At 42.7% G+C, this 24791-nt stretch overlaps 1 protein-coding gene across 1 annotated transcript; it reads left to right on the top strand.

Annotated features, from left to right (window-relative positions):
* The first annotated feature begins 807 nt into the window (after nt 1-807).
* On the top strand, nt 808-22332 carry Ly96 (lymphocyte antigen 96). The gene is made up of 5 exons (NM_001246773.1): nt 808-945; nt 6368-6457; nt 17018-17146; nt 19880-19932; nt 22198-22332. The coding sequence occupies exons 1-5, from the start codon at nt 834-836 to the stop codon at nt 22294-22296; spliced, it is 483 nt and encodes a 160-aa protein (NP_001233702.1). The 5' UTR covers nt 808-833; the 3' UTR covers nt 22297-22332.
* Nucleotides 22333-24791: the final 2459 nt, after the last annotated feature.

The following is a 24791-nucleotide window of genomic DNA, read 5'->3' as shown; positions in this document are numbered from 1 at the left end:
TTCAGAAGAGGACTTAGGACTCCCTTAGGGCACATATTAGCATACACAGCACCAATCCCAATTCAGTCCACCCCAACTCAACACCACAGCCTCAAGCTCAACTTCCTTTTGAGTATCTTCTCAAGACTGGTGAGGTCCCAGCTGGGAACTGCAGCTGATATCCCCAGTGTGGGGGTATCATCCACCTTTCTATTTTGTGGTTGAACCTTTTTGTTGTTGTGTAGAAATAGTTTTCAAGAGATCAGCTCACATAGCTAGATGCATCTTTCCAGGCCAGGAGAAACCACTGTATGAGCTTGCAGGAGAGAATGTCATGCACACAGAGTAGTAGTGAGACCCATGGTGGATCTTCTTTCTTTCTCGAGACAGGGTCTCAAGATATAGCCCTGGCTGTTCTGGAACTCACTCTGTAGATCAGGCTAGCCTCGAACTGACAGAGATCCACCTGCCCTTGCCTCCCAAGTGCTAGGTTTAAAGGTGTTTCGCCAATATGCCCAGCTGAGTTTACTTTAAGAAAGGGTCTCCTGTAGGACATTTCGTCTCACTGAAAACTTCCTGTGTGCTAATGATTAAATAAGTAAATAAAATGCCAATTACTTTAATTTACATTAAGTGTTCAGAAACAGTATATTCTAGGTCATTTTCTTTCTCTTGCCTTGCAGCAGAAGGTGCACAGATAACGAAAACAAATGCACAGTCACACAAATAAAAAGAGGAAACAGTTGGATGGGAACTTTGAAATCACATGACTGGTGACTAAGTTTGTTCCTTCTTCCTCACTGTCGAGTCTGATGATCTTCCCTGAGTGTGGAAAGTGTTGGAGATATTAAATCATGTTGCCATTTATTCTCTTTTCCACGCTGCTTCCTCTCATATTTACTGAATCTGAACAGCAACTGTGGTTCTGCAACTCCTCCGATGCAACTTTTTCCTACAGTTACTGTGGTAAGTGACAAGGCAACAAATAACTGCAGCGCCAACTATTTTCAGAGAAAGTTTTCACAGAACCCGAAGCTGAGGGCAGGCGAAAATGTCTCTGTGGCTCCAGCTGTGCGGGCTGCTGAGGTCTGGGGTGGGGATGGGGATGGGGGATGGGATGGGGTAGGGGCGGAGCAGGCCGACCACTTCCGGGTGTGGGTCTTCTTCCACTCACTGCCCACTTACAGATCTCCGAACCGTTTGTTTTTACCTCCGTGTGCTTCTGTTGCTGCAATGGTCAGTCCCCTCCACTCCGAGCACAGTTTCAAGCTCTCAATTCCAGCAGAACTGTTTGCTTTTGAGTCCCAGCCCCGACACAAACTGGTTCCTTCTGAGAAAGCAGACCCATAGCTGCTTCCTGGTGGGGGTTTCCGCTCCAGCCTGTGGTCCTCTAGGGCTAGTGCGTGCAAGCATCTCTATTCTTGGGATGTTAACCTGGTCTCTCCACCGATTGTAGGACTTGAGCAAAGTACTTAGACATTCTCTGCCTCATTTTTTTTTTTTTTAGTTGCAAAATGAAAGTGATTTTAGAGTTCACTTTATGAGGCTTGCTAGAGTTAAGAATTTTACCACAGAGTCACTTAGAAAAAGTAACGCTGATTATGGATTTATGCAGTAATTATTATTACCCTATAATTTGTTTTGAGACAGGGTCTCACTATGTAGCCGTGGTTGTTCTGGAACCAGGCTATCTTAGAAATCACAGAAATCTGCCTGCCTATACATCCAGGGATTAAAGGCATGCATCACCACATCCTGAATATTCTATTTTAGACAGGTTATCAGTATATAGCCCTGGGCTGGCCTAGAAATTGCTAGATAGACCAGACTAGTCTGGAACGAAAGAGATACCCCTGCCTCTGCCTCTTGAATTATTTGCGTATTTTTGCCTGGAACTCACTATGCTGCCCTCAAATTCAGGCTCCCTGTTGCCTCAACCTCCCCAGTGCTGGAACTGCAAATATTTTTCAGTTGAGATAAACTTATATGCTGTTGGTTCATAATTAACGTAATTGTCACCGCACAACTTCTCACTAGCAAATGCCTGGGATCTGAAGACCTAGCACTGGGGGCTTGATAGTTTCAGTTTATTTTCTCTTTCGTTGATTGCTTGGTTGGTTGTCCATTTTTTGTCCTGCCTGGAAATATCTGGATGGTTGGAAGTCGATTCCTTCCGAAATGCCAGTTCTTTGGAAAGCAGGATCTTCAACCTAATCGTCTGGAAATGCAGAAGGGACTTCATAGATGCACCGTGACAACTCCTGCAGTACTGCGGGCTTCCTTCCATGGTAAAGAAGCCCGCCTAATCAGTGTCTCCAGCTTGGTTATTTTGGGGGATGTGCTTGTGAAGCACTTTGACCACAGTTAACATTTATGCTTCTAGAGCATTAGGAAGTTCAGTCTGCTAGCCTCTGTTTTCTTTCTTTTTGGCCCCCCATTTTGTCAATTTACTTATTTTAGTGATATGTGTGTGTGTGTGTGTGTGTGTGTGTGTGTGTGTGTTCTAGGTATATATGTACAGCATGTGCAGGATGGTGTGTGTGTGTGTGTGTGTGTGTGTTCTAGGTATATATGTACAGCATGTGCAGGATGGTGTGTGTGTGTGTGTGTGTGTGTGTGTGTGTGTGTGTGTGTGTGTGTTCTGGTTATATATGTGTACCATGTTCAGGCTGGTGCCCCCAGAAGTCAGAAGAGGCCACCAAACTCCCTGGAATTGGAGTTACAGGCTACTTTGAGCTGACTGATATAGGTTCTGGGAATTGAGCCTGGGCCTGCTCTTATTTACTGAGCCACCTGTGCAGTCCCTACACTACTTCTTTTGGTAGGTACTACATTGTGACTCTTATGCCTATTAATAATGTATAATAAAAATTATTCAGCATTACTCTTTTAGTAGCAATTTAGCTCCCTTTGTCTTTGTGTGTTTGGTTGTTTTTTGATATAGAGTCTCTGTATAGCACTAGCTGTTCTGGAACTTGGTATGTAGACTAGGCTGGTCTCAAACTAAGAGACCTGTGTGATTCTGCCTTTTGGAACTGAAGGCACGGGCTACCACACCTGGCACACACCTGGCTTCCTTAGTCTTTTGATGAGACTTTCTGAGGTAGAATCTGCCCCTTTGCTCTGTGACACCAACAAGTCCTGTGGACATTCCCTGAAGCCCCCCAACATGAGGCTGGAGGATAGCAACGAGGGTCTCTATTCGATGGCCCTGCAGGCTGCCATTCCAGAGTGTTAGCACTCCCTTGCCTGGGAGAGTTCACTAAGACAAAAACACCTCCCTTTGGAACACATTAATTCCTTTAAAGTCGGTAGGTAAGTGTTAGTGACAGTGACAGCTGATTCAGTCCTGACTTTGAGGACAATTTTCAAGAAAGAAGAGAGGTAATTTTTTTTTTTTATCTGGGTAGGCTTAGTTATTTTGGCTTGCCTAACAAACACCATACCAAGTGTGGTAGTGCATGCCTTTAGTCCCAGCACTGGTGAGGCAGAGGCAGGTGGATCTCCTTGAGTTCAAGCCCAGTCTGGTCTGCAGAGTAAGCTCCAGGACAGCTGGGGCTATACAGAGAAACCCAGTCTGGAAAAACCAAAAACTAAAACAACAACAACAAACAAACAAAAAACTACCAACAACAACAAAACAAACTCAAACCAACCAACCAACAAAACAAACAAACAAAAACACAAATCACTATAGTTTAGGGAACTTAAATAAGAAAAAGTTATTTTGGACTGATCTGGAATTCAAAATCAAGATTTTGGCACATTTGAATTCTTCGTGGCTTGCTGAAGAGGTGGTTTTTGAATTCATATGCTCTTCCAAACACATGTCAAATCTATTTGCCATAATAGCATTAAGAAATGGAACATTTTGTTGTTTGTTCTTTTTGAAGCAGGGTTTCACTGTAACCCAAGATGACCTAGAACTCACTGTGTAGTATGGGTTAGCCCAGAATAGCCATAAAATTCATGGAGATTCTTCCAGCTCAGGCTCTGGAGTGCTAAGAGTAAAGTATATGCCACCACATCTGGCTTATATGGCAACCTTTTAAGGCCCACAAAAAAATTCTACTTGGACTGGGCATGGTGTTTCATGTTTCTAATTCTAGCATTCCTGAGGTCAAGGCAGGAAGATTGTTGCAATATTGAGGCCAGCTTGATCTACATAGTGAGTTCTAAGCTAGAGAGTAAGATCCTGCCACAAAACAAAAATGAATGAATGAATGAATGAACGAATGAATGAATAAATAAATAAATAAATAGATTGCCCTCAAGAGTCTGGCTGACTCACTTGAATTTATTTATTTGTTTTTCATAGATTTATTTGTTTAATGGGGCCTGAATTGTGCATAGCTAGGCATGCATTCTAACATTGAGCTACATCCCTCACCCAACTTGAATTTATTTTGGACAGGCATCCACTAATTCTAGCAACATCTTCTACCCCAGGTAGATAGGTGATATTGTTACATCCAGTCCACTGTGTGCCACAAGGAAGAAAAGAGACAACACATAAGTGGGTTACTGATTTGGACTTGGACTAGGGAGCTTTGCTTCTGGCGGCCCTGAACAGGGGCAGAAGAGGGTTTCTTTCTTTCTTTCTTTCTTTCTTTCTTTCTTTCTTTCTTTTTTTTGAATTAGAAACAAGATTATTTTACATGTTAATCCCAGTTCCCTCTCCCTCCCCTCCCCCTACCACCCCTCCCCCAAATAAAACCCTACCTATTATATATATATCCTTTCTTCTCCCCCTGGAGGGTGAGGCCTTCTATAGGGTGTCATCAGTGTCTATTGTATCCTTTGGGATAGGGCCTAGGCCCACCCCTGTGTGTCTTGGCTCAGGGAGTATTCCTCTATGTGGAATGGGCTCCCAAAGTCCACACCTATGCTAGGGATAAGTACTGAACTACTACAGGAGGTCCTGTAGATTTCCGAGGTTTCCTCACTGAAACCCATGTTCCTGGGGTCTGGATCAGTCCCATGCTGGTATTCCAGCTATCAGTCTGGGAACCAAGAGCTCCCTGATGTTCAGGTCAACTGTTTCTGTGGGTTTCACTAGCCTGGTCTGGACCCCTTTGCTCATCACTTGTCCTTCTCTGCAACTGGATTCCAGTTCAGTTCAGTGATTAGTTGTGGGTGTCTGCTTCTAGAAGAGGGGTTTATAAGCACAAAAATCACAAACATTTGTTGCCAAGTTACAGTTATAATTTTCACCAATCAGAAGTCAAAGATTAGGGACTTTTCCTTGTGTGGTCCATCTTTGTCAACCTATACAAAATGGGAGCTCTTCCGTCCATCCAATCAGATTCATTTGTTCTTTCTCTTGTTGGGAGCAGCCACAGTAAGAACTAAGGGGCATAACTGACTGTTTCTATGGTTTAGGCAGGAGGTTTGTCAGTCAATGGAAAGTTCTCATCTCCCCTAGGGCTTGGGAACTTGAACTGTGTTTCATCCTACAGGTAAATGGAGTCTGAAGTCAAAATGGTTCTTAGGTCGAAGTGCTTTTTTTTTTTTTGCATGTTCCCTTCAGTGTCACCCACACTCATCAAAATTCCGGGATTAGTGAGATGGGTATTAATTATTTTTGGATCTCTGGAGGACTGGAGGTGCTAGAAGACTGTATCAATTCTCTCTAACGATGGAAAAGCTGAGAGCTTGGAGTTTCTGTCTTCACACATGCTGAGTAGAGGGGAGAACCAGGAAGTAGCGTCTGTCAGCTCAGACACCTTCTTCCCTGCTTTGCTGTGTAGCTAGACTGTGCCAGATTATCAGAACTCCAAGATGCACAGCCTGGAAGTCAGTCATTGGGAGCTAGATTGGAAGAATTAGGGTATTGAGATACAGGTAAAGCTGGTGGTTTGGAGCTGCTTCCTAATTGTATGGTGCTGGGGTCTAGGACTCTGAAGAGAGGATGTCCTGAATCTTTGTAGTGACACCAGTGAGTACAGTTTGTGTGTTTGCAGGAACTGAAGACTTTTTGTTAGTTTCTGGCTTTTTACAGTGGAACTTGTACTTGAGGGAAAACCTAGGTCCTCTTATTCAACTATGCTACAACTGTCAGTCTTCTAGAGAGAGAGATTTTTTTTTTTTTTTTTTTGGTTTTTCAAGACAGGGTTTCTCTGTGGCTTTGGAGGCTGTCCTGGAATTAGCTCTTGTAGACCAGGCTGGTCTCTAACTCACAGAGATCCACCTGCCTCTGCCTCCCGAGTACTGGGATTAAAGGCGTGACCACCAACACCCGTCGAGAGAGAGAGAGTTTTTAATGACCTTCAATTGTTCTCGTTATATAATTTTAACACAAAAAGCTTTTGGGGGCTGATATTCAGAATGTTATATTTATTGGAAGTTATTTATAACAATGTGCTAATGTTTTGCTTATTCATTTTAGATAGCATGAAGTTCCCTTTTTCGATTACTGCTGAACCCTGTATAACATTGAAGGGAACCAATGGATTTTTACATATTAAGTTCATCCCAAGTAAGTACAAATACAAACTTTTTAAAAGATTTATTTAAACCGGGTGTTGGTGGCCCACGCCTTTAATTCCAGCACTCGGGAGGCAGAGGCAGGTGGATCTCTGTGAGTTCCAGGCCAGCCTGGTCTCCAGAGTGAGTGCCAGGATAGGCTCCAAAGCTACACAGACCCTGTCTTGAAAAACAAAAACAAAACAAAACAAAACAAAACAAAAAAAGAGGCCAGAAGAGGGCACCAGAACTTACTAGAGATGTTTGTGAGCCTCCATGTGGGTACTGAGAATTGAACTCTGGGCCCCTAGAAGAGCAGTCAGTACTCTTAACTTCTGAGCCATCTCACCAATCCCCAAACTTTCATTTTTGTAATCAACTAAAAGGCTCTAGAAATTCACCCAGTAAAATTCTGTTCCAAATATATTTGTGTTTGTATCTACTGCTAAACTATATGTCACCACACTCTTAGTCTAGTGCCTTAACACAACACATACTGTCTTTATGGGATAGTAATTAGTCTGGGTATGGTTTACTCAGGTCACTCAGGGTTCCCCATAAACCCATAATTAAGATGTTGAGCAGGTTTGGGGTTGACTATGGAAGGAACTACTTCTAAGGTCATGTGGTTGTTGGCAGTCTCTGGATTCTGGCTATTGGCTACATAGACCTTATTACCATAGCTACTTGCTTCATCAAAACTGGCAAAAGATAACAAGGTGAAAGAGTATTATATGACTTAATCAAGGAAGTGATATTCTTGTCATTTTTGCTGTATTCTAGACCAACTCACAGTTGTAATGGAGGGTTTTACAAGGAGATGGGGTAGAAATAAGAATAACTTAAGCCTTCTAGTAATGGGTGGCCTTTGCCAACTATTAGCTATTCAGCTGATGAGAAATACTGAGTTTCATTGTGAGCAAGCCAGGATCTCCCCCCACCCCCCACCCCACCCCCAACACACACACAGGGTTTATCTAAATAGCAGCTCTGGCTGTCCTGAAACTGGATCTATAAACCAGGCTGACCTTGAACTCACAGAGATCCTGCCTCCCAAGTGCTGTGATTAAAGTGTGATTAAAGGCATACATTCCCAGGAAGTGAATTCTTTTTCTTTTTTCTTTTTCTTTTTCTTTTCTTTCTTCTTTTTTTTTTTTTTTCCCCGACAGGGTTTCTCTGTGTAGCTTTGGAGCCTATCCTGGCACTTGCTCTGGAGACCAGGCTGGCCTCGAACTCACAGAGATCCGCCTGCCTCTGCCTCCCGAGTGCTGGAATTAAAGGCGTGCGCCATCAACGCCCGGCTCCAGGAAATGAATTCTAATCTTTAGCACTATGGTCTCCATCTCAGAAAAGACTTGGAGCACATTTTATACTTTACAAACTGCTATCTTGTGAATAACAAGCTTTTATGAAAGACATATTTTTTATTATTTTACTTATGTGTGTGAGTGTATATCTCTCTGTTATTCACCATGTGTGTGGGTGTCTATGGAAGCCAGAGCAGAACATTAGATTCCATGGAACTGGAGTTACAGATGGTTGGCTGTGAGCTGCCCAATTTGGCTGCTGGGAACTTAATTTAGGTCTTTTAGAAGAGCACTCTTTTTTTTTTAAAGATTTTTATTGTGTATATAACATTCTGCATGTATATCTGCACACCGGAAGAGGGTACCAGATCTCATAATGGATGGTTGTGAGCCACCATGTGGTGGCTGGGAATTGAACTCTGGAAGAGCAGTCTGTGCTCTTAACCTCTGAGCCATCTCTCCAGCCCCTAGAACAGCAAGCACTCTTACCAATGAGCCAGCTCTCTAGTATATTAGCCATCTCCCTAGTAATAACATTTTGTTGTTGGTGTTGTTTTTCTCTTTCCTTCTGCTTTATGAAACAAGGTGTCACTATATAATCCAGGCTGGTCTAAAAATTTAGGTCTACATAGCCCAAATTGGCCTAGGACTTATGGCAGCCTTCCTGTCTCTGCTTCCCCAGTGCTGGGATTACATGTCTGTCTCACTATGACCAGTGTCATACAGATAAGCTGAAAGAAGCATTCCCTCTTCCTCAGATTGTAGTTTGTAAGAAAAAGGCAATTGAGAAAGAAGCTGAGTATGGTGGTATATGCCTTTAATCCCAGCATTTGGGCAGAGGCAGGTGCATCTCTGAGATCAAGGTCAACCTCATCTATATAGTGAGTTCCTGGACAGCCAAAGCTACATAGTGAGACTTTGTTTCAGTTGGAGGAGGAGAAGAAAAAGAAAAGAAGAAAAGGAAAAAAGAAGGAAGAAGGAAGAAGAAGAAGAAGAAGAAGAAGAAGAAGAAGAAGAAGAAGAAGAAGAAGACTATAAATGAAATTTGCTGTTAGTTTTCCTGAATCTAATTGTTGAATGTTTGATACATTGACAGGTGTAGGACAACTGACAAAGGGTGGTGTTGTAACCCATCTTTGTAGGGCTTCAGTCAGATCCAGCTGACTTGCCCAGTTCATACCTGAGAGGGGAAGTGTGGATTGAGAAAAGGCTAATGAAAAGATGCTAATGAAAAGACAGAGGTACAGAATAGAGTCAGGAGGGCAATCCAGTGAACACTAGATGTCCCAAGTTTATTCTTCACTATTCTTAAATACCCCAACCCAAAAGGGAAACATGGCAAAAGACTTCTTTTTTGGGGGGGGGTTACGAGACAGGGTTTCTCTATAGCTTTGGAGGCTGTCCTGGAACTCACTCTGTAGACCAGTCTGGCCTCGAACTCTCAGAGATCCGCCTGCCTCTGCCTCCTGAGTGCTGGAATTAAAGGCGTGTGCCACCAACACCCAGCAAGACTTGTTTATCATGTACAAAGAACAGACTTTCTTCCATAATTCTCCAAGCATTTGGTAACCACAGCTTAGACTCAAATTTCTCATTATCTGGCCTTGAAGGTCAAGAGTAACCATACCTCAGACCAAGTTTTTTGTTACTTAGATAAGATATCCATGACCAAGATCCTACAGTAGCCATGCCTTAGACCTTTAGGTCTTATAGCTTTAACCTTGGAAGACTAAGGACATTTTTGAACTCTCTGACCTAAGTCAAGGTGAATTTGTGGGCCTTGACAGCAGGCTTAAAGACATGCAGAAAGAAGGGGCTAGGAGGTTCTATTAAGTAGAACAAAGTTTAAGTCATGGGGCTAGGGATAGAGCTCAGTGGCAAAGTCTTGGCTGATGTGTGAACACCCCCGCCTCCCAAGAATCTGTCAGTGCCACAGAAGAGACAAATCTCAGGGTAACTTGTTTGACAGCCCGAAGCCTTTGTGGCAGTGGAACAAAGAACGATTCATCCTTATTTGGCCAAGGGTAAAATAGTAGAAATTTTGACCTAGTTAAAGCTTGGCAATTTCTTCTTTATTATCCCCAGACTCTGGAGTGCCTTATCCTCAGTCATTAGCATGTGACGGTTTACACAGTGAGTGATCTCTCTCTCTCTCTCTCTCTCTCTCTCTCTCTCTCTCTCTTTTAATTCTTTGAGACAGGGTTTCTCTGTGGCTTTGGAGGCTGTCCTGGAACTAGCTCTTGTAGACCAGGCTGGTCTCGAACTCACAGAGACCCTCCTGCCTCTGCCTCCCGAGTGCTGGGATTAAAGGCGTGAGCCACCATCGCCCAGCAAGTGATTTCACTTTTTAGGTTAATCCTTTCCCCTTTAAAAACATGTGGTATTTCCAGTCCCAGATAATAAAAAGATGCATGTCAGCACTTTGAGTGAGGAACACATACATATGAGAGAGGACTAGAAAAGACATGCAGGGCTTGAATCTGGAGTGCAGACCTGAGACCGTTGTACAGCAAAAGAGGCCAATATAGTGCTTAAGTCCTTGACATCATATGGGCCGAAGTAGGAGGATTGAGTTCATGAGTTTGGTGAGACCACGTTTTGAAAGACCCCCGGAGGCTCAGGCCCCTAGGATCTTAGACCCCTGACAGGGGTGATCCCAACCAACAGGTGGAGGCAAAGACTTGATGCAAATAGCAAGAGGTTTTATTAAACCAGGGCACTGGGGTCGGGACTCAAGCTCACTCAGGACTCAAAGAGTCCGACCCCAAACAAAGGTCTAAGGGCTTCTTAAAGGCGAAAACCACAACCAGGTGGGGCTGGGGGAATTCGGGGAATGCAAGGGTGAGGTGAACAGTTCTGATTAGCTTGTTCCAGGTGGCCGACCATAATCTCCGGGCCCACAGGATCACGGAATGTTCAGGACGGTGACTTCCCCTCTTGCAGGTAGAACAGCTACCAACAATAAGGATGTAATGACTCAACGGTTCATTCTGATAAAAGTCACAAGTATTTTAGCTCGGGGTCCTTCAGTTTCAAAGTAAACAAACAAACAAACAAACAAATAAATAAATAAAACGCACCCACCAACTCAACCTATGAACCAACCAACCAAAAAACAAAGGGAAATGGAAGAGCATTAGGATGACCATCAATCTGAAATGAACCTTTGAGATACTCTCAAGGTGTTACTGAGGATTCTCCAGTATAAAGATTGCCTGTCCTAAGAGTTTCCAAGGCACAGACTGGAGATATGGTGTAGCAATTAAGAGCACTTGCTGCTGCTCTTCTAGAAACCAGAGTTCAGTTCCTAACACCCATTTGGAGCAGGTCATAATCTCTTGTAACTCCAGCTCCTGGGGGATCTGATTTCCTCTGGCTTCTGTGAGCAATTGTAACATGTACACATATTCTCTCTCTCTCTCACACACACATATGCAGAATTAAAAATGTTGTGCCCAAGTCAAAAGGATCTCCAAAGAGCCCAGGGAGACAGACCACCAATGCAAATGCACAAGATTTATTGATTGTTCTATCCTACCGAGGGAGGAACCTGTCTAGCAAGCTGATGCAGCAGCCTCCAGAGGGGGTGAAGTTCCCTGTCTACTGCTAAGTTTTAAAGACAAAAGTCACAGGATTACATCAGTAGGTACTGGTTGGCTTCTGATTGGCTGACATTTGGGAACAATCAGGAGAATTTCTTAAAGTCATATTTTGGCATGAAATACCTGTGTACCAATTATTCTCATTGGTCAGTGCTGAGAGGGAACATTCTGTGGTTTCTATGGCTTTGTCTTGTTACTTGCAGGTGGCCTGTTGTACATAGACACCAATAGTTTTCAGAACTCTATTCTGGAGACTATAGGGGAGGTTTTGGTCTCCCCTGGAGTTTCTTTTGTGGTCAAACAGCTCCCAGCAACCAAGTATCTAGGAGGCTGGGGTGGGGGTGGGGATGGAGGTCTGGAGTTTCTTTGTGTTCAGTTTTTGCCCTAGGCTCTGGGAGGTCAGGGGATCTGGAGTTTCATTGTGTCAGAGGCCTACATGTCTTTTCTGTACCCTGTCATGGCTGCTAATGCAGGACCTGAGTGAGTGTTTGGTCCCTTTATTCCTAGAAGTGAAGCCTTTTAGTTTAGTTTACCCCTTTCAAAAAAATAAGTCAACAGGGACTGGAGAGATGACCAGTGGTTAAGATCATTAACTGCTCTTGCAGAGGACCTGGTTTGAATCCCAGAACCCACATGATGACTAACAGCTGTCTGTAACTCCAGTTTCAGGAGATCCAATACCCTCTTCTGGCTTCTGAGGCACCAGGCAGGCAAGTGGTTCACAAACATAAACATATAGAAAAATAAAATAAAATAATTTTTTAATTAAAAAAAATCAGGAGCTGAGTGTGGTGCATATACCTTTAATCCCAGCACTTGGGAAGTGCAGGGAGGAGATGTCTGTGAGTCTGGGGCTAGCCTGGTCTACATAGTGAGAACCTTTCTCAAAAATCAATCAACCAATCAGTCATTTCACGACTTGTAAGAATGGCTTGTCTCAACTTTGTTGTCTCCAAAACTTCCCCTTTGGAGAAGGGGAACGGGTCACCATCCCCTGAGCAAATTGAGAACATGGGAAGAGGCGGGAGGAAGCTATGAGAGTAAGAAGGGAAGAAAAGGAAGGATGCAGAGGTCATAAGGAAACAGAAAGGTTGAGTCAGGTGTAGATTAGAAGAAAGGACATATAGGTAGGATTTTAGTTGAGGGGGTGGTAGGGGAGGAAGGGAGGGAGAAGGGAACTGGGATTGTCATGCAATTCAATCTAGCTTGTAATTCAAATATATAAAAAATAAAAAACTAAAAAAAAAAAGAATGGCTTGTCTCAAGGACACTTGAGGTGTTTGATCATTTCAGGGTGAGCTTGCCCCAATGTAAGACCTATAGTTTTTTTTTTTTTTTGTTTGTTTGTTTGTTTTTGTTGTTGTTGTTGTTTTTCCTGAGACAGGGTTTCTCTGTGGCTTTTGGAGGCTGTCTTGGAACTACCTCTTGTAGACCAGGCTGGTCTCAAACTCACAGAGATTCACCTGCTTCTGCCTCCCAAGTGCTGGGACTAAAGGCGTGCGCCACCACTGCCTGGCAGGCATATAGTTGAATGCTAAATAGATCTAAGGTTCTGCAGCTATATGCTGTCTGCTGACTACCCTCCTTATAACAGTTTTTTTCTTTTTTCTTTTTTCTTTTTGTTTTTTGTTTTTTGAGACAGGGTTTCTCTGTGTAGCTTTGGAGCCTATCCTGGCACTTGCTCTGGAGACCAGGCTGGCCTCGAACTCACAGAGATCTGCCTGCCTCTGCCTGCTAGTGCTGGGATTAAAGGCATGTGCCACCAATGCCCCGCATAACAGTTTCTTTAGCAGGAAATTTAAATGGAATTCCTTCATTGCCGCCACAAATGTGTTATTCATTCAATATCACATAATTAATTATATTAATCCCGTAACAAAATAGTTATCTAGTCATTTTTTATAGTGCTTCACAATTACTATCCTAGAATTTATTATAATCTCTATAAAGTGCAGAGCCCATTCATAAAACCAGGCTTGCTTTTATGGTTTTATTTCTAACCTGAATTTAATAAGAGCTGTAATTATAAGCTTGAGTCAAAGATTGAGTGGGAATAGAAATGATATCTTCTGGCACTTTTCAATCTTACCAGCGAGTCTTTGTATAATAGAAACAAACAAACCCATGTAATAAGTCCCTTCAGGGTTACTTTTAGCCAATCCTGGAGTTGTCCTAGGCAAACTCAAAAATACTTTCTTTTGTTCCCTCATGATAGCCACTGTGTTTCTCATTTCCCACTCCAACATTCACACTGATGTCTTTGACCTGCTAGGCCTCAGAAGTGGTATGTTACTACAGCCATTGCTCATAACTATGAGTTTAGTCATGTCCAAGACCAAAGGCTTCTCAAGATATAAACCACTGAGATGTCAAAGCAGGACTTCCTGTCCTGGAGTCACTGGAGACTGGAATCATGCTGGACCTCTAGGAGTTGAGGAAGAGGCTCTTTATTTTACATTGTCATCAGGATAGCAGTGCTGTCTACAATGTGTGCAGCACAGAGCCCTAGCTCTGTGCCTCAGGAATTCCTGGTGGACTCATCTCTTCAACTCATACACGTACACACTCTGGTGTTTAGAGAGTCCATGGGACCTACTCTTTTTTTTTTTTTAATTTTTAACTGGCCCCATAATAATCTTTTCTACACCTAACCCAGGAAGTGTTTATATAGAGCAAACATAGGTCATTTGGTGGTCTTCAGGCTTGGGGTAATATGTGCCTCTGCTGACATGGTAGTAGTAGGGCTAGAAAGGTGTCTGGTAAGTAGAATAAAATAAAAAGATCAATTATTAGATACTGATTTATTGATTTATTTAGTGTTTTACTTAAAAGCACTGCTTGTGCTGCCTATTGCCCAGCATACCCCCACTTGCTACCTGACATAGGGATACCTGGAGAAATAGCTGAAACATTTGGTTGTTACCATTAATAGCCTCCCGACTGCCACATATGCTTCTTGCTTGCTTGCTTGCCCACCCACTTGGCAGTTTTAAGGAATAAAATGAAGATGCAGCTGGAACCAGGATCAAAGCCCTTTTAGGAGCTGTCCTGGCTTCAGTCCATCAGTGACATCTCTCTTCCACTCTTTGTGGTGTCAGGGGGCTTGTTCCAGAAAGATTCCTGTAACACCAGTTTGATGTTGATGATGGGAAAATCACCTTTGAGTTTATTGTGTGAGGGAACTGTGATGGGGAATGTTCCTTTGTATATATGTTTCCCTTACTGGTTAATGAATAAAACACTGATTGGTTGACTGACCAGACAGGAAGTGACATAGCTGGGCAGAAACTTGCCACTAGTTAACCATAGAGGTCTGGAGGTATGTATAGACAGACAGGAAGTGACGTAGCTGGGCAGAAACTTGCCACTAGTTAAACATAGAGGTCTGGAGGTATAGCTGGACAGAATCAGGATATAAGCAGGGACAAACAGGAAATTGCTCTCTTCTCTGTGGAGAAACTTAACAGACACCATGTGAGATTGCAAAGGGGTAAGAAGTCCGGACCCTTCTCCGGTAAGATAAGACAACATGGAAATACTTATATTAATAGAAATGGGTTAATAATTAAGATAGAGCTAGCCAATGGCTAAAATAAAAAACACCAATGACAGTTTATGCTGGAGAGGATGTGGAGAAAGGGGAACACTTCTCCACTGCTGGTGGGAGTGCCAACTTGTACAGCCACTTTGGAAATCAGTATGGCGACTCCTCAAGAAAATGGGAATCAGTCTACTACAAGATCCAGCAATTCCACTCCTAGGCATATACCCAAAAGAAGCACATTCATACAACAAAGGAATCTGTTCAACGATGTTCATAGCAGCACTATTTGTAATAGCCAGAAACTGGAAGCAGCCTAGATGCCCCTCAACTGAAGAATGGATAGAGAAAATGTGGTACATTTACATAATGGAGTACTACTCAGCAGAAAGAAACAATGGAATTTTGAAATTTGCAGGAAAATGGATAGAACTCGAAGAAACCATTCTGAGTGAGGTAACCCAATCACAAAAAGACAAACATGATATGTACTCACTCATATGTGGATTTTAGACATAGAGTAAGGGATTACCATCCTACAATCCACACTGCCAGAGAAACTAGTAAACAAGGAGGACCCTAAAAGAGACAAACATTGTCCCCTGGAGAAGGGGAAAGGGTCACAATCCCCTGAGCAAATTGAAAGCATGGGAAGAGGGGGGAGGGAGCTACGAGAATGAGAAGGGAAGAAAAGGAAGGATGCAGAGGTCATGAGGGAGCAGAAAGGTTTAGTCAGGTGTAGATTAGAAGAAAGGATATGTGATAGGTAGGGTTTTTAGTTGGGGAGATGGTAGGGGAGGAAGAGAGGGAGAAGGGAACTGGGATTGTCATGTAATTCAATCTTGTTTGTAATTCAAAAAAAAAAAAAGACAGATCTAGCCAACAAGAAACCCAACAGTCAACAGTTTCATAATTAATAAAGTCTCTGTGTGCTCATTTGGGGGCTCAAGGGCCACGGGACCAGCTGGGACAAAGATCCTCACATTGTAGAACTGAGAAATATTTGACTAAAGATGTAAAATCATGTGGCACCTAAAATCAGGGAGAATGTTCAGGGTTAAAACTGAGAACTGAAGAGGAACAGTAAGAAAGAACGCTCAATGACAATGAAGAGGAGCCAGAGGTGACTGGGTGGGGTGGGGGGTAGGGATACACACATGGGATGGACTAAGACAATGGGAAGGTGATAGAACCAGTCTCAAAGAGGGGCCAGGAGAAGGATCTGGCAGTTCTGTCAAGCATAGTGGAGTTCAGTCTGAAGATGGAGAAGCTGCTTTTGATTGATCTATAGTGATTGTGATAAATTTATCACACTTTTAATCCCAACATTCAGAGGTGGAGGCAGATGGATCTCTATGAATGTGAGGCTAGCCTGATCTACTTAGTGGTTTCCAGGTCAGACAAAGGTACACAATGAGACCCCGTCTTTAAAAAAATGTATATTTATACATTTTATTTTGTCACAGGTCTAAATTATCAAGGGTTTGCCTTGAACTCACCTTGTAACCTAGACAGTTTTGAACTTGTGAGCCTCCTGCTTCAGTCTTCTTCTTCTATTATTATTATTATTATTATTTATTATTATTATTATTTTAGTTTATTTGGGGCAGGACATCTTTATGTTGACTAGGCTGGTCTTGAACTCAGAGAGATGGGACTGCCTCTGTCTCCCAAGTGCTGGAATTAAGGACATGCACTGCCACACCTGGTCTTTATATTCTTTTGACAATGTTTATCCAAACTCCAAAAGCTGATGAATTGATTATTCCCAGTTCCTTCCTTTCCTTTGAATTTTCTGGGTGAGCTTTATCAAAACTAAAAGTCTTATGTCTTTGGTAGCTGTCACAATCTGAGTATTTCTGTTTTTTTTTTTTTTTTTTTTTGCTTGCTTGCTTGCTTTTTTGCATATTTTACATAGCTGTCACTGTGAAGCATTCAATTCTTCTGCAAAGTTGTCTTCTTAGAACTTTATCATTGGAATAAGAATACTAATACCTCATAGACAGCTGTGATGCAGCAGTGTAGGAAAAAAAGCACAAGGCACACACTAAGGGCACAACAAACACTCTGTACAGAACACCTTACTGTAGCGACTAATGGGATTTTTTTTCTTACTTTCTAAGGGAGAGACTTAAAAAAATTATATTTCAACCTCTCCATCAATGTCAACTCCATAGAGGTGCCAACTCGAAAAGAAATTATTTGCCACGGATATGATGACAATTATTCTTTCTGCAAAGCTCTGAAAGGAGGTAAGCATTTGACTTGTGCTTCTTATAGAGCACCACAATTCTCTTCGATGCTGTTAGGACAAGGAAACACTGGAAACATGAAGCTTCTTTACTGATAATAATGCTTGGGTTCCTGTAGGTGGAGATTTCCTGTCCTAACCACCAGTTTATAAATAACTGACAGAGTCTTAATATTAATTACAAATGCTTGGCCAATAGCTCAGGCTTATTAGCAACTATCTCCCCCCCCCAAGCCAAACCATATCCAGCTTTATTAAAGATACTTTCCATAAATAATCATGATATTTCAGGAAGGACATGGGCAGACAATCAGTAATAGTTTATAAGAACTTCCAAACTCCCTTCTTGTATGGACTAACAAAATCAGAAAGCCACTATAAAACCTGGTGAAGTCTTCATTAAATAGATAGTTTACTTGTTTTACAAATCAGGACATAAATATTAGAGAGATGTCTCACTTAGTGGTATTCTGGTTTGTTTTTGTTAACTGAGCACAACTCAACCTATGAACCAACCAACCAAAAACCAAAGGGAAATGAAAGAGCGTTAGGATGACCATCAATCCGAAATGCACCTTTGAGATATTCTCAGGGTGTTACTGAGCATTCTCCAGTATAAAGATTGCCTGTCCTAAGAGTTTCCAAGGCACAGACTGGAGATGTAGTGTAGCAATTAAGAGTACTTGCTGCTCTTCTAGTGACCAGAGTTCAGTTCCTAACACCCATTTGGAGCAGGTCACAACCTCTTGTAACTCCAACTCCAGGGGATCTGATTTCCTCTGGCTTCTGTGAGCAACTGTACACATGTACACATATTCTCTCTCTCACACACATATGCAGAATTAAAAATGTTGTTACACAGAGAGACCCTGTCTCAAAAGCCCAGAGAGAGGGAGAAAGAGAGAGAGAGAGAGAGAGAGAGAGAGAGAGAGAGAGAGAGAGAGAAAGAGAGAGAGAGAGAATGAGAGAGAGAGAATAACAAGAGGGGTTTATTTTGTCTCAATCTGAGGACACAATCTTCATGCTGTGGAGGAACAGCAGCAGGATTTGTTATCATTTTCAACATTTCTGGGGTCCCAGGGCCATGTACGTGGCCGTCAGCACCCAGGCAAAATGCTCAGTCTCCCTAGGTGTTAGCATTTCCAGAGTTGACTGCACATGTGCCATCAGCATCCAGGCAAAATACCTAGTCATCCCAGGGCCTTATGTAACCTATGTGCATGCATGGCATGGCTACATAAGCTCCTATACTCAAGCGCTGAGCAACCTTTAAAAGCAGACACTCTGCCCCACTCCTTCTCTCCACCTGTCTCTTCCAGACATCCCTGTGCACCCCCTTTCCCCTTTCTCCACTCTACTGATAAACCAGTGCTTGTTCCCATGCAGGCAGTTCAGGAAGCAGCGATCAGAAAGGAAGTGGGGTATGGTTCTATTCCCAGCACCTACCCATCTGATCCAGGGAATCAGACATTGTCTTGTAAACGACCTTGGTACCAGGGACAAGTACACACTTACATAGTTCAACAGTTAAGTTGGTGAGATGGTTCAGTAGGTGAAGATGCTTGCCGCCATGCAGAGCCTGATGGCTTGGCTTGGGTTCCACTTGTGGAGAGGTGACTGTTACAAGTTGTCTTATGACCCCAAATTTTTTGTTATGCTGTATACATGCAACACACACACACACACACACACACACACACTTTATTTATTTGTTTATTTATTTATTGAGACAGGATTTCTCTGTGTAGCTCTGTAGACCAGGCTGGCCTCAGACTCACAGAGATCCACCTGCCTCTGCCTCCCAAGGGCTGGGTTTCAAGGCCTGCGCCACCACTGCCTGGCTCACACTTTGCTTTTTTTTTTTTTTTGTTTTTTAGATTTTATTTATTTATTATGTATACAATGTATACAGTCTTCTGCCTGCATGCCAGCAGAGGGCACTAGATCTCATTCAAGGTGGTTGTGAGCCACCATGTGGTTGCTGGGAATTGAACTCAGGACCTTTGGAAGAATAGTCAGTGCTCTTAACCGCTGAGCCATCTTTTCAGCCCCCACACTTTGCTTTTTAAAGACCACTATTTCTTCTGTTTGACATTCAAAATATTTCTACCTCTCTGACCTTACCTGAAGTTCACCATTTTGTTGTCTGGCTTTCCTTATTTGTCTGCCTCTGCGCCCTGTGGCTTGTGCAGGGCCAGTCTCATGGCTGCTTATTTAAACTGAGGGTGAATTCTTAGGCTTTTGGTGGTGTGATTGGAAGGGGTGTAAGGGTTCTGGCTGTGTTTGAACCGTCTCATGGGGGATATCACTCAGATGATATAGTGCCTGGCATGCCTGAGGTTTTGCCAGATGAAACATCTCTCCTGACTTTAGGGAGATTCTTATCTGTTATATGCAGCTAAAGGTGCAGCAATATCTCTAAAAGTTAACTTTGCACATATATAACCTAGTTTGATGCATATATTCATCAATTCACTGAGACTGATAGGTCTTAAGAATTCAGATGCCCTAGGAGATGGAAATGGGCTGGTACAGGGAGAGGCTCTGGTGTACCTGAGTGTCAGGGTAGAACACTGTGGATATTGTAGGAGGGTAGTAGGTAGAGTGTAGGGGTCCTTTCTCTACATTTCCATTAGAAATGCTTCTGATGTTCATCAGAGTGCTCCATGAAACTATATTCCATATTTTAAAAAATCACCTACGATGACTAATAATGTTTGTGTTTTGTTTTCAGAGACTGTGAATACAGTAGTACCATTTTCCTTCAAGGGAATACTATTTCCTAAGGTATTGTTTAAGAAACATGTGCTTTCTTAACCTTTTGCAGTAATGTATTGTCTTAGGATTGCTGTGAAGAGACACCATGGCCATGGAAACCCTTGTAAAGGAAAATATTGAGAATATTGAATTGGGGCTGGCTTACAGTTCAGAGGTTTTGTCTATGATTGTCATGATAAGAAGCATGGCAGCTGGAGAAAGAACCAAGAGTTCTACATCTGGATTGGCAGGAAGCAGGAAGAGAGAGAGAGAGAGAGAGAGAGAGAGAGAGAGAGAGAGAGAGAGAAAGAGAGAGAGAGACAAACACTGGACCTGGCTTGAGCATCTGAAATGTCAAAGCCCACCCCCAGTGACACACTTTCTCCAACAAAGCCACATCTGCCCCAACAAGGCCACACCTCCTAATAGTGCCACTTCCTGGTGATCAAACATTCAAATCTATGAGTCTATAGGGGCCATTCTTATTCAAACCACATGTGTTAAGAAACAAGCAACTCACCAGTTTTTTTTTTTTTAGATTAAATATTTATTATGTATACAACATTCTGCTTCCATGTATATCTGCACACCAGCAGAGGGCACCAGATCCCATAACGATGGTTGTGAGCCACCATGTGGTTGCTGGGAATTGAACTCAGGACCTCTGGAAGAGCAGTCAGTGCTCTTAACCTCTGAGCCACCTCTCCAGCCCTGCAACTCTCCACTTTTAAGAATAGTTATTCGCATACTACCATATATATATATATATATATATATATATATATATATATATAATTTGAATTTTTGGAAACTTTAGATGTGCTGTCAACTTTGGAAAAAAGTATCCCAGTTTACCATGTTGAGTTGGCATTGTACAAAAATTAACAGCCATATTGGTCTAGAAATGTTGAACTTAATTTTTTTCCATTTGTACAGGGGTAACGCACTGTATTAAATATGTAAGGTCTTAAAAAAAAAGAAGGGATTTTGAGAGCCCATCCCATATGAAGGGATGCTCTCTTGGCCTGGACACATGGGGAAGGGCCTAGGCCTGGCCCAGGATGATGTGGTAGACTTTGGGGAGCCCCTTTTGAGGGCCTTACCCTGCCTGGGGAGTGGAGGGGGGATGGCTAGGGGCAGGTGGGATGTTGGGGGGGAGGGAAGGGAGAGGGAGAGGGAGAGGGATAGGGAGAGGGAGAGGGAGAAGGGATTGACATGTGAAACAAGCTTGTTCCTAATTTGAACTAATAAAAGAAAAAAAAGAAGAATAATTATTCGCCTGGCGGTGGTGGCGCATGCCTTTAGTCCCAGCACTTGGGAGGCAGAGGCAGGCAGATCTCTGTGAGTTGGAAGCCGGCCTGGTCTACAAGGGCTAGTTCCAGGACAGCCTCCAAAGCCACAGAGAAACCCTGTCTCGAAAAAAAAAAAAACCAAAAGTTATTCAAGTAAGATTGGGCGTGTTCAGGGTAATGTGGTCACAGTCAAGAATAGTTTTCTAAATTAAGATGGCTAAGAGTTTTGGTTTTAGATTTTTTTTATGTCAATTCTAGGGATTTGAACTCTTGTAGGCTATTTTAAAGAAATGATAAGATTCCTCATTTTCTAATTGAGAAACCAATGGATTCTGCTCACTGAATTAAAATGCATGCAGAGATCAGTAAGATGGCTATCGATAAAGGTGCTTACTTCCAAGATGAATGGAGTTCTCCTGCTGGGACTCACAAGGCAGGAGGAGAGACTTGGCTTCCATGAATTGTTCCCTGACCACCACATGGGCTCAGGCCTTACAGGAATGCATGCACGCATGCACTCACACATGTGTACAGGCACACACACATACACATGCATATACACACACAATTTTAAAAGGCACTCAGACTTTCATCCTACTGGAAAACTAAGAAAATGAAGTTGGGCTTGGGAATTAGCTCCATGCTAGAGTATTGACAGGCAGGCATCAAGCTCTGGGTTTGATTCCTTTCATGACAAGAAAATAACCAATTCAATTTCAATGTTATGTACTGATAAGAAAAAAGTTCCTGCCTGGCTCATGCCTTTAATCTCAGTATTCAGGACGTAGAGGCAGATGGATCTCTGTGAGTTCGAGGCCAGCCTGGTCTATATAGTGAGTTCCAGGCCAGCCAGGGCTAAAAGGTGAGAGCCTGTCTCAAAAAAAAAAAAAAAAAAAAAAAAAAAAAAAAAGAGAAAGAAAAGAAAAAAATGTTCTTACAGAGACCTTTGAAATAGCAACACCTAACATTTTGTATTGCTTGTCTTTATTATTCCTCATTTCAGGGCCAATACAGATGTGTTGCAGAAGCCATTGTAGGGGATAATGAAGAAAAGTTATTTTGTTTGAATTTTACCATCATTCACCACCCTAATGTCAATTAGAATAAATTAAGAATATATGTTTTTATTTTTGAAAAACGGTGTTCTGTTTTTCTTTTAAAAACTTTCACCTTTGTTCTTTATTTTAGTGTGTGTGTGTGTGTGTGTGTGTGTCCCTGATTGGCCTGGAACTCACTATGTAAAGCAGGCTCAGATCTGATTGCTTCTGTCTTCTGTCTCCCAAGTGAATTAAAGGTGTGTATTCTGATGCCAACTGCTGCTGCTGCTCCTCCTTCTGCTCCTCCTGTTTCTTCTGCTCCTCTTGCCCCTGCTCCTTCCTGTTCCCCTTGCTCCCCTCCTCCTGTTGCTCCTCCTTGTGCTTCTCCCACTCCTCGTCCTGCTCCTCGTCCTCCTTTTTCTTTTTTCTGAGTCAGGTTCTAAGTGTGCAGTGCATGATGGCCTTAAATTCCTTATATTTCTGCTTTAGCCTCTTGGGTGCTAAGATTACAAATCAGAAAATATTGCATGTATCTTAAAGAGCTTAGTGTCTATTTTAAGCACGTATTGGGAAATATAAAGATACCAGATTTAACACTGGGGAAGTTTTTATACTTATGGATCCCTAGAAACAGGTGACATAATATATCACACCCAGGAGATTTGAGGAGAAGAGAAAAATGTGGGCAAGAACATTTATTTTGTCTTCCGAGAAAAGGAATGGAAGGCTGGGTAAGGAGGCTTTCCACTTACTAGTCTTAATAATTTCAACAGGCTCGGAGGCTCTCCCTAGTTGTCTAGCCCTTGGCCTGCAGTGATTAAGGGGTAAATAGTGTTGTAGAGTGTGAGATCCCTGTGGATGAGGTGATGGCTGTGGACTGGCTGGTTTGCATAAGAAAGCCAAGTTCACCAATGAGCCATTCACTGTCCCTAAGAATTAGTGGATCCTGGAAGGGATGTTTCAGGGTCAGCAAGACACCCCTCCCCCATGCAGTCACCATAGCTGGCTTTGGATGGGAATATCAACAGTTGGAGGGACAGCTCCCCTAGTCTTCATAGTTCAGGAGCTTACTGGCTGGATTTTTCAACCCAGAGGCTTTGAGAACTAGAGGTTTTTGGCATACACAGGCAAAACATCCATAAGCATAAAATTAAACAGAAAACAACTAGAGGCTTTCAAGGCCAGAGACCTTTAGCATAAATTAGTGGAGTCAGAGGTTTATTGCATTTGGCCTGGGATGCTGTGTGCCCAGCAGCCAGCAGCTAGTATGACAGCCCCAGAGCTTTGGTTGTCAGGGCTACTTAAGGCTAGCACTCGCTTAGCTTTTGATAACCTCTCACCTCCCATAGTCATGCTCTCTGCTGTGCCTGTGCAAACTCAAACTCATTACTTAGTTCCTCCCACTTTCTCATGGATGCTCTAAAGAGCTCTTGACTGCTGAAGCTGAATGGGTCTGGGGCTAAAATGTCTTAGGATCTTTTGTGCTCCTGGCACGAACCAGCTTAGCCCACTGTCTTAGGGTTCCTATTGCTGTGAAGAGACATCCTGACCATGGAAACTTACAAATGAAAACATTTAATTGAGGTGGCAGCTTTCAGTTCAGAACTTCAAACCATTATTATCATGGTGGGGAGCATGGCAGCATACAGGCAGACATGGTGCTGGTGAAGTATCTGAGAATCCTACATCTTCCAGGCAACAGGAAATTGACTGACAATCACACTGAGCAATGCTTGAACAAAAGAGACCTCAAAGCCACCCCCACAGTGACACACTTTCTCCAACAAGGCCAAACCTCCTAATAGTGCCACTCTCTATGAGACTATGGCGGTCAGTCACATTCAGACTAGCACATCATATATTCATTATGTTGGTTGTATTCCTCTAGAGAATACTGACTAGTACATCTAGGAGGCCTGACAATTTGAGTTTGATCTCTGGACCGAACATAAAAAATGGAATGTGAAGGTCCCAATCAGAAGCAGAGAGATCTTGCCCCAAAAGATTAAAGGACAGAACTGACTTGTGAAAGTTGTCTTCTGACCTCTGTCCCTCCCTCCAAATAATAAAATAAAGGAAAACCGAAAGAGCATGTAGGAGGTGGTACACAGGAGGGTAGTCTCCCAGATCAGCCAGAAGAAATTTATATAGACCACTTATGCAACGAAGAAAAAGAGTATGGCATGACTGTGCACAGCATCACACCTTTGCATGTGCATGGCTTCTAGGTCTAACAGTTGCAAGTCTTACATGTGCACAGAATCATGAGCCTCCCATATACATCCCATGTGTGGGCAGCCTTCTTCCTGTCAGTCAGATTTTCATTGAGTCACTAGAGGAAGTGCTTTTCCCTATCAAGGTGGGGCAGTTGCTACATGGTCATCAGTGATCATTTATCTGGAGGTTACTAATACTTATCTCTAGTGAAGTGAAGTTTTGTATGTCAGATATAAGCTGTGGACTGTGGTTATGACTGAAGCGAAGCAGTAGTGTTCACAGCTGGATTGGAATTTCCTTGGGACATGTGTAAATTATTCAGAGCAGCTAGATGCTCATGATG

This window comes from Cricetulus griseus, chromosome 2, assembly GCF_003668045.3.
Source record: "Cricetulus griseus strain 17A/GY chromosome 2, alternate assembly CriGri-PICRH-1.0, whole genome shotgun sequence".
Classification (NCBI taxonomy): Eukaryota; Metazoa; Chordata; class Mammalia; order Rodentia; family Cricetidae; genus Cricetulus; species Cricetulus griseus.
The sequence above is the reverse complement of the archived record's forward strand: the minus strand, read 5'-3'. Positions and strand labels throughout refer to the sequence as shown.

Bases quoted from the DNA above. Each gene is read 5' to 3' on its own strand.
- Ly96 (NM_001246773.1), top strand. From the start codon at position 834: ATGTTGCCATTTATTCTCTTTTCCACGCTGCTTCCTCTCATATTTACT. The intron at 946-6,367 runs GTAAGTGACAAG...TATTCATTTTAG, and splicing joins TTTTTCCTACAGTTACTGTG to ATAGCATGAAGTTCCCTTTT. The intron at 19,933-22,197 runs GTATTGTTTAAG...TCCTCATTTCAG, and splicing joins AGGGAATACTATTTCCTAAG to GGCCAATACAGATGTGTTGC.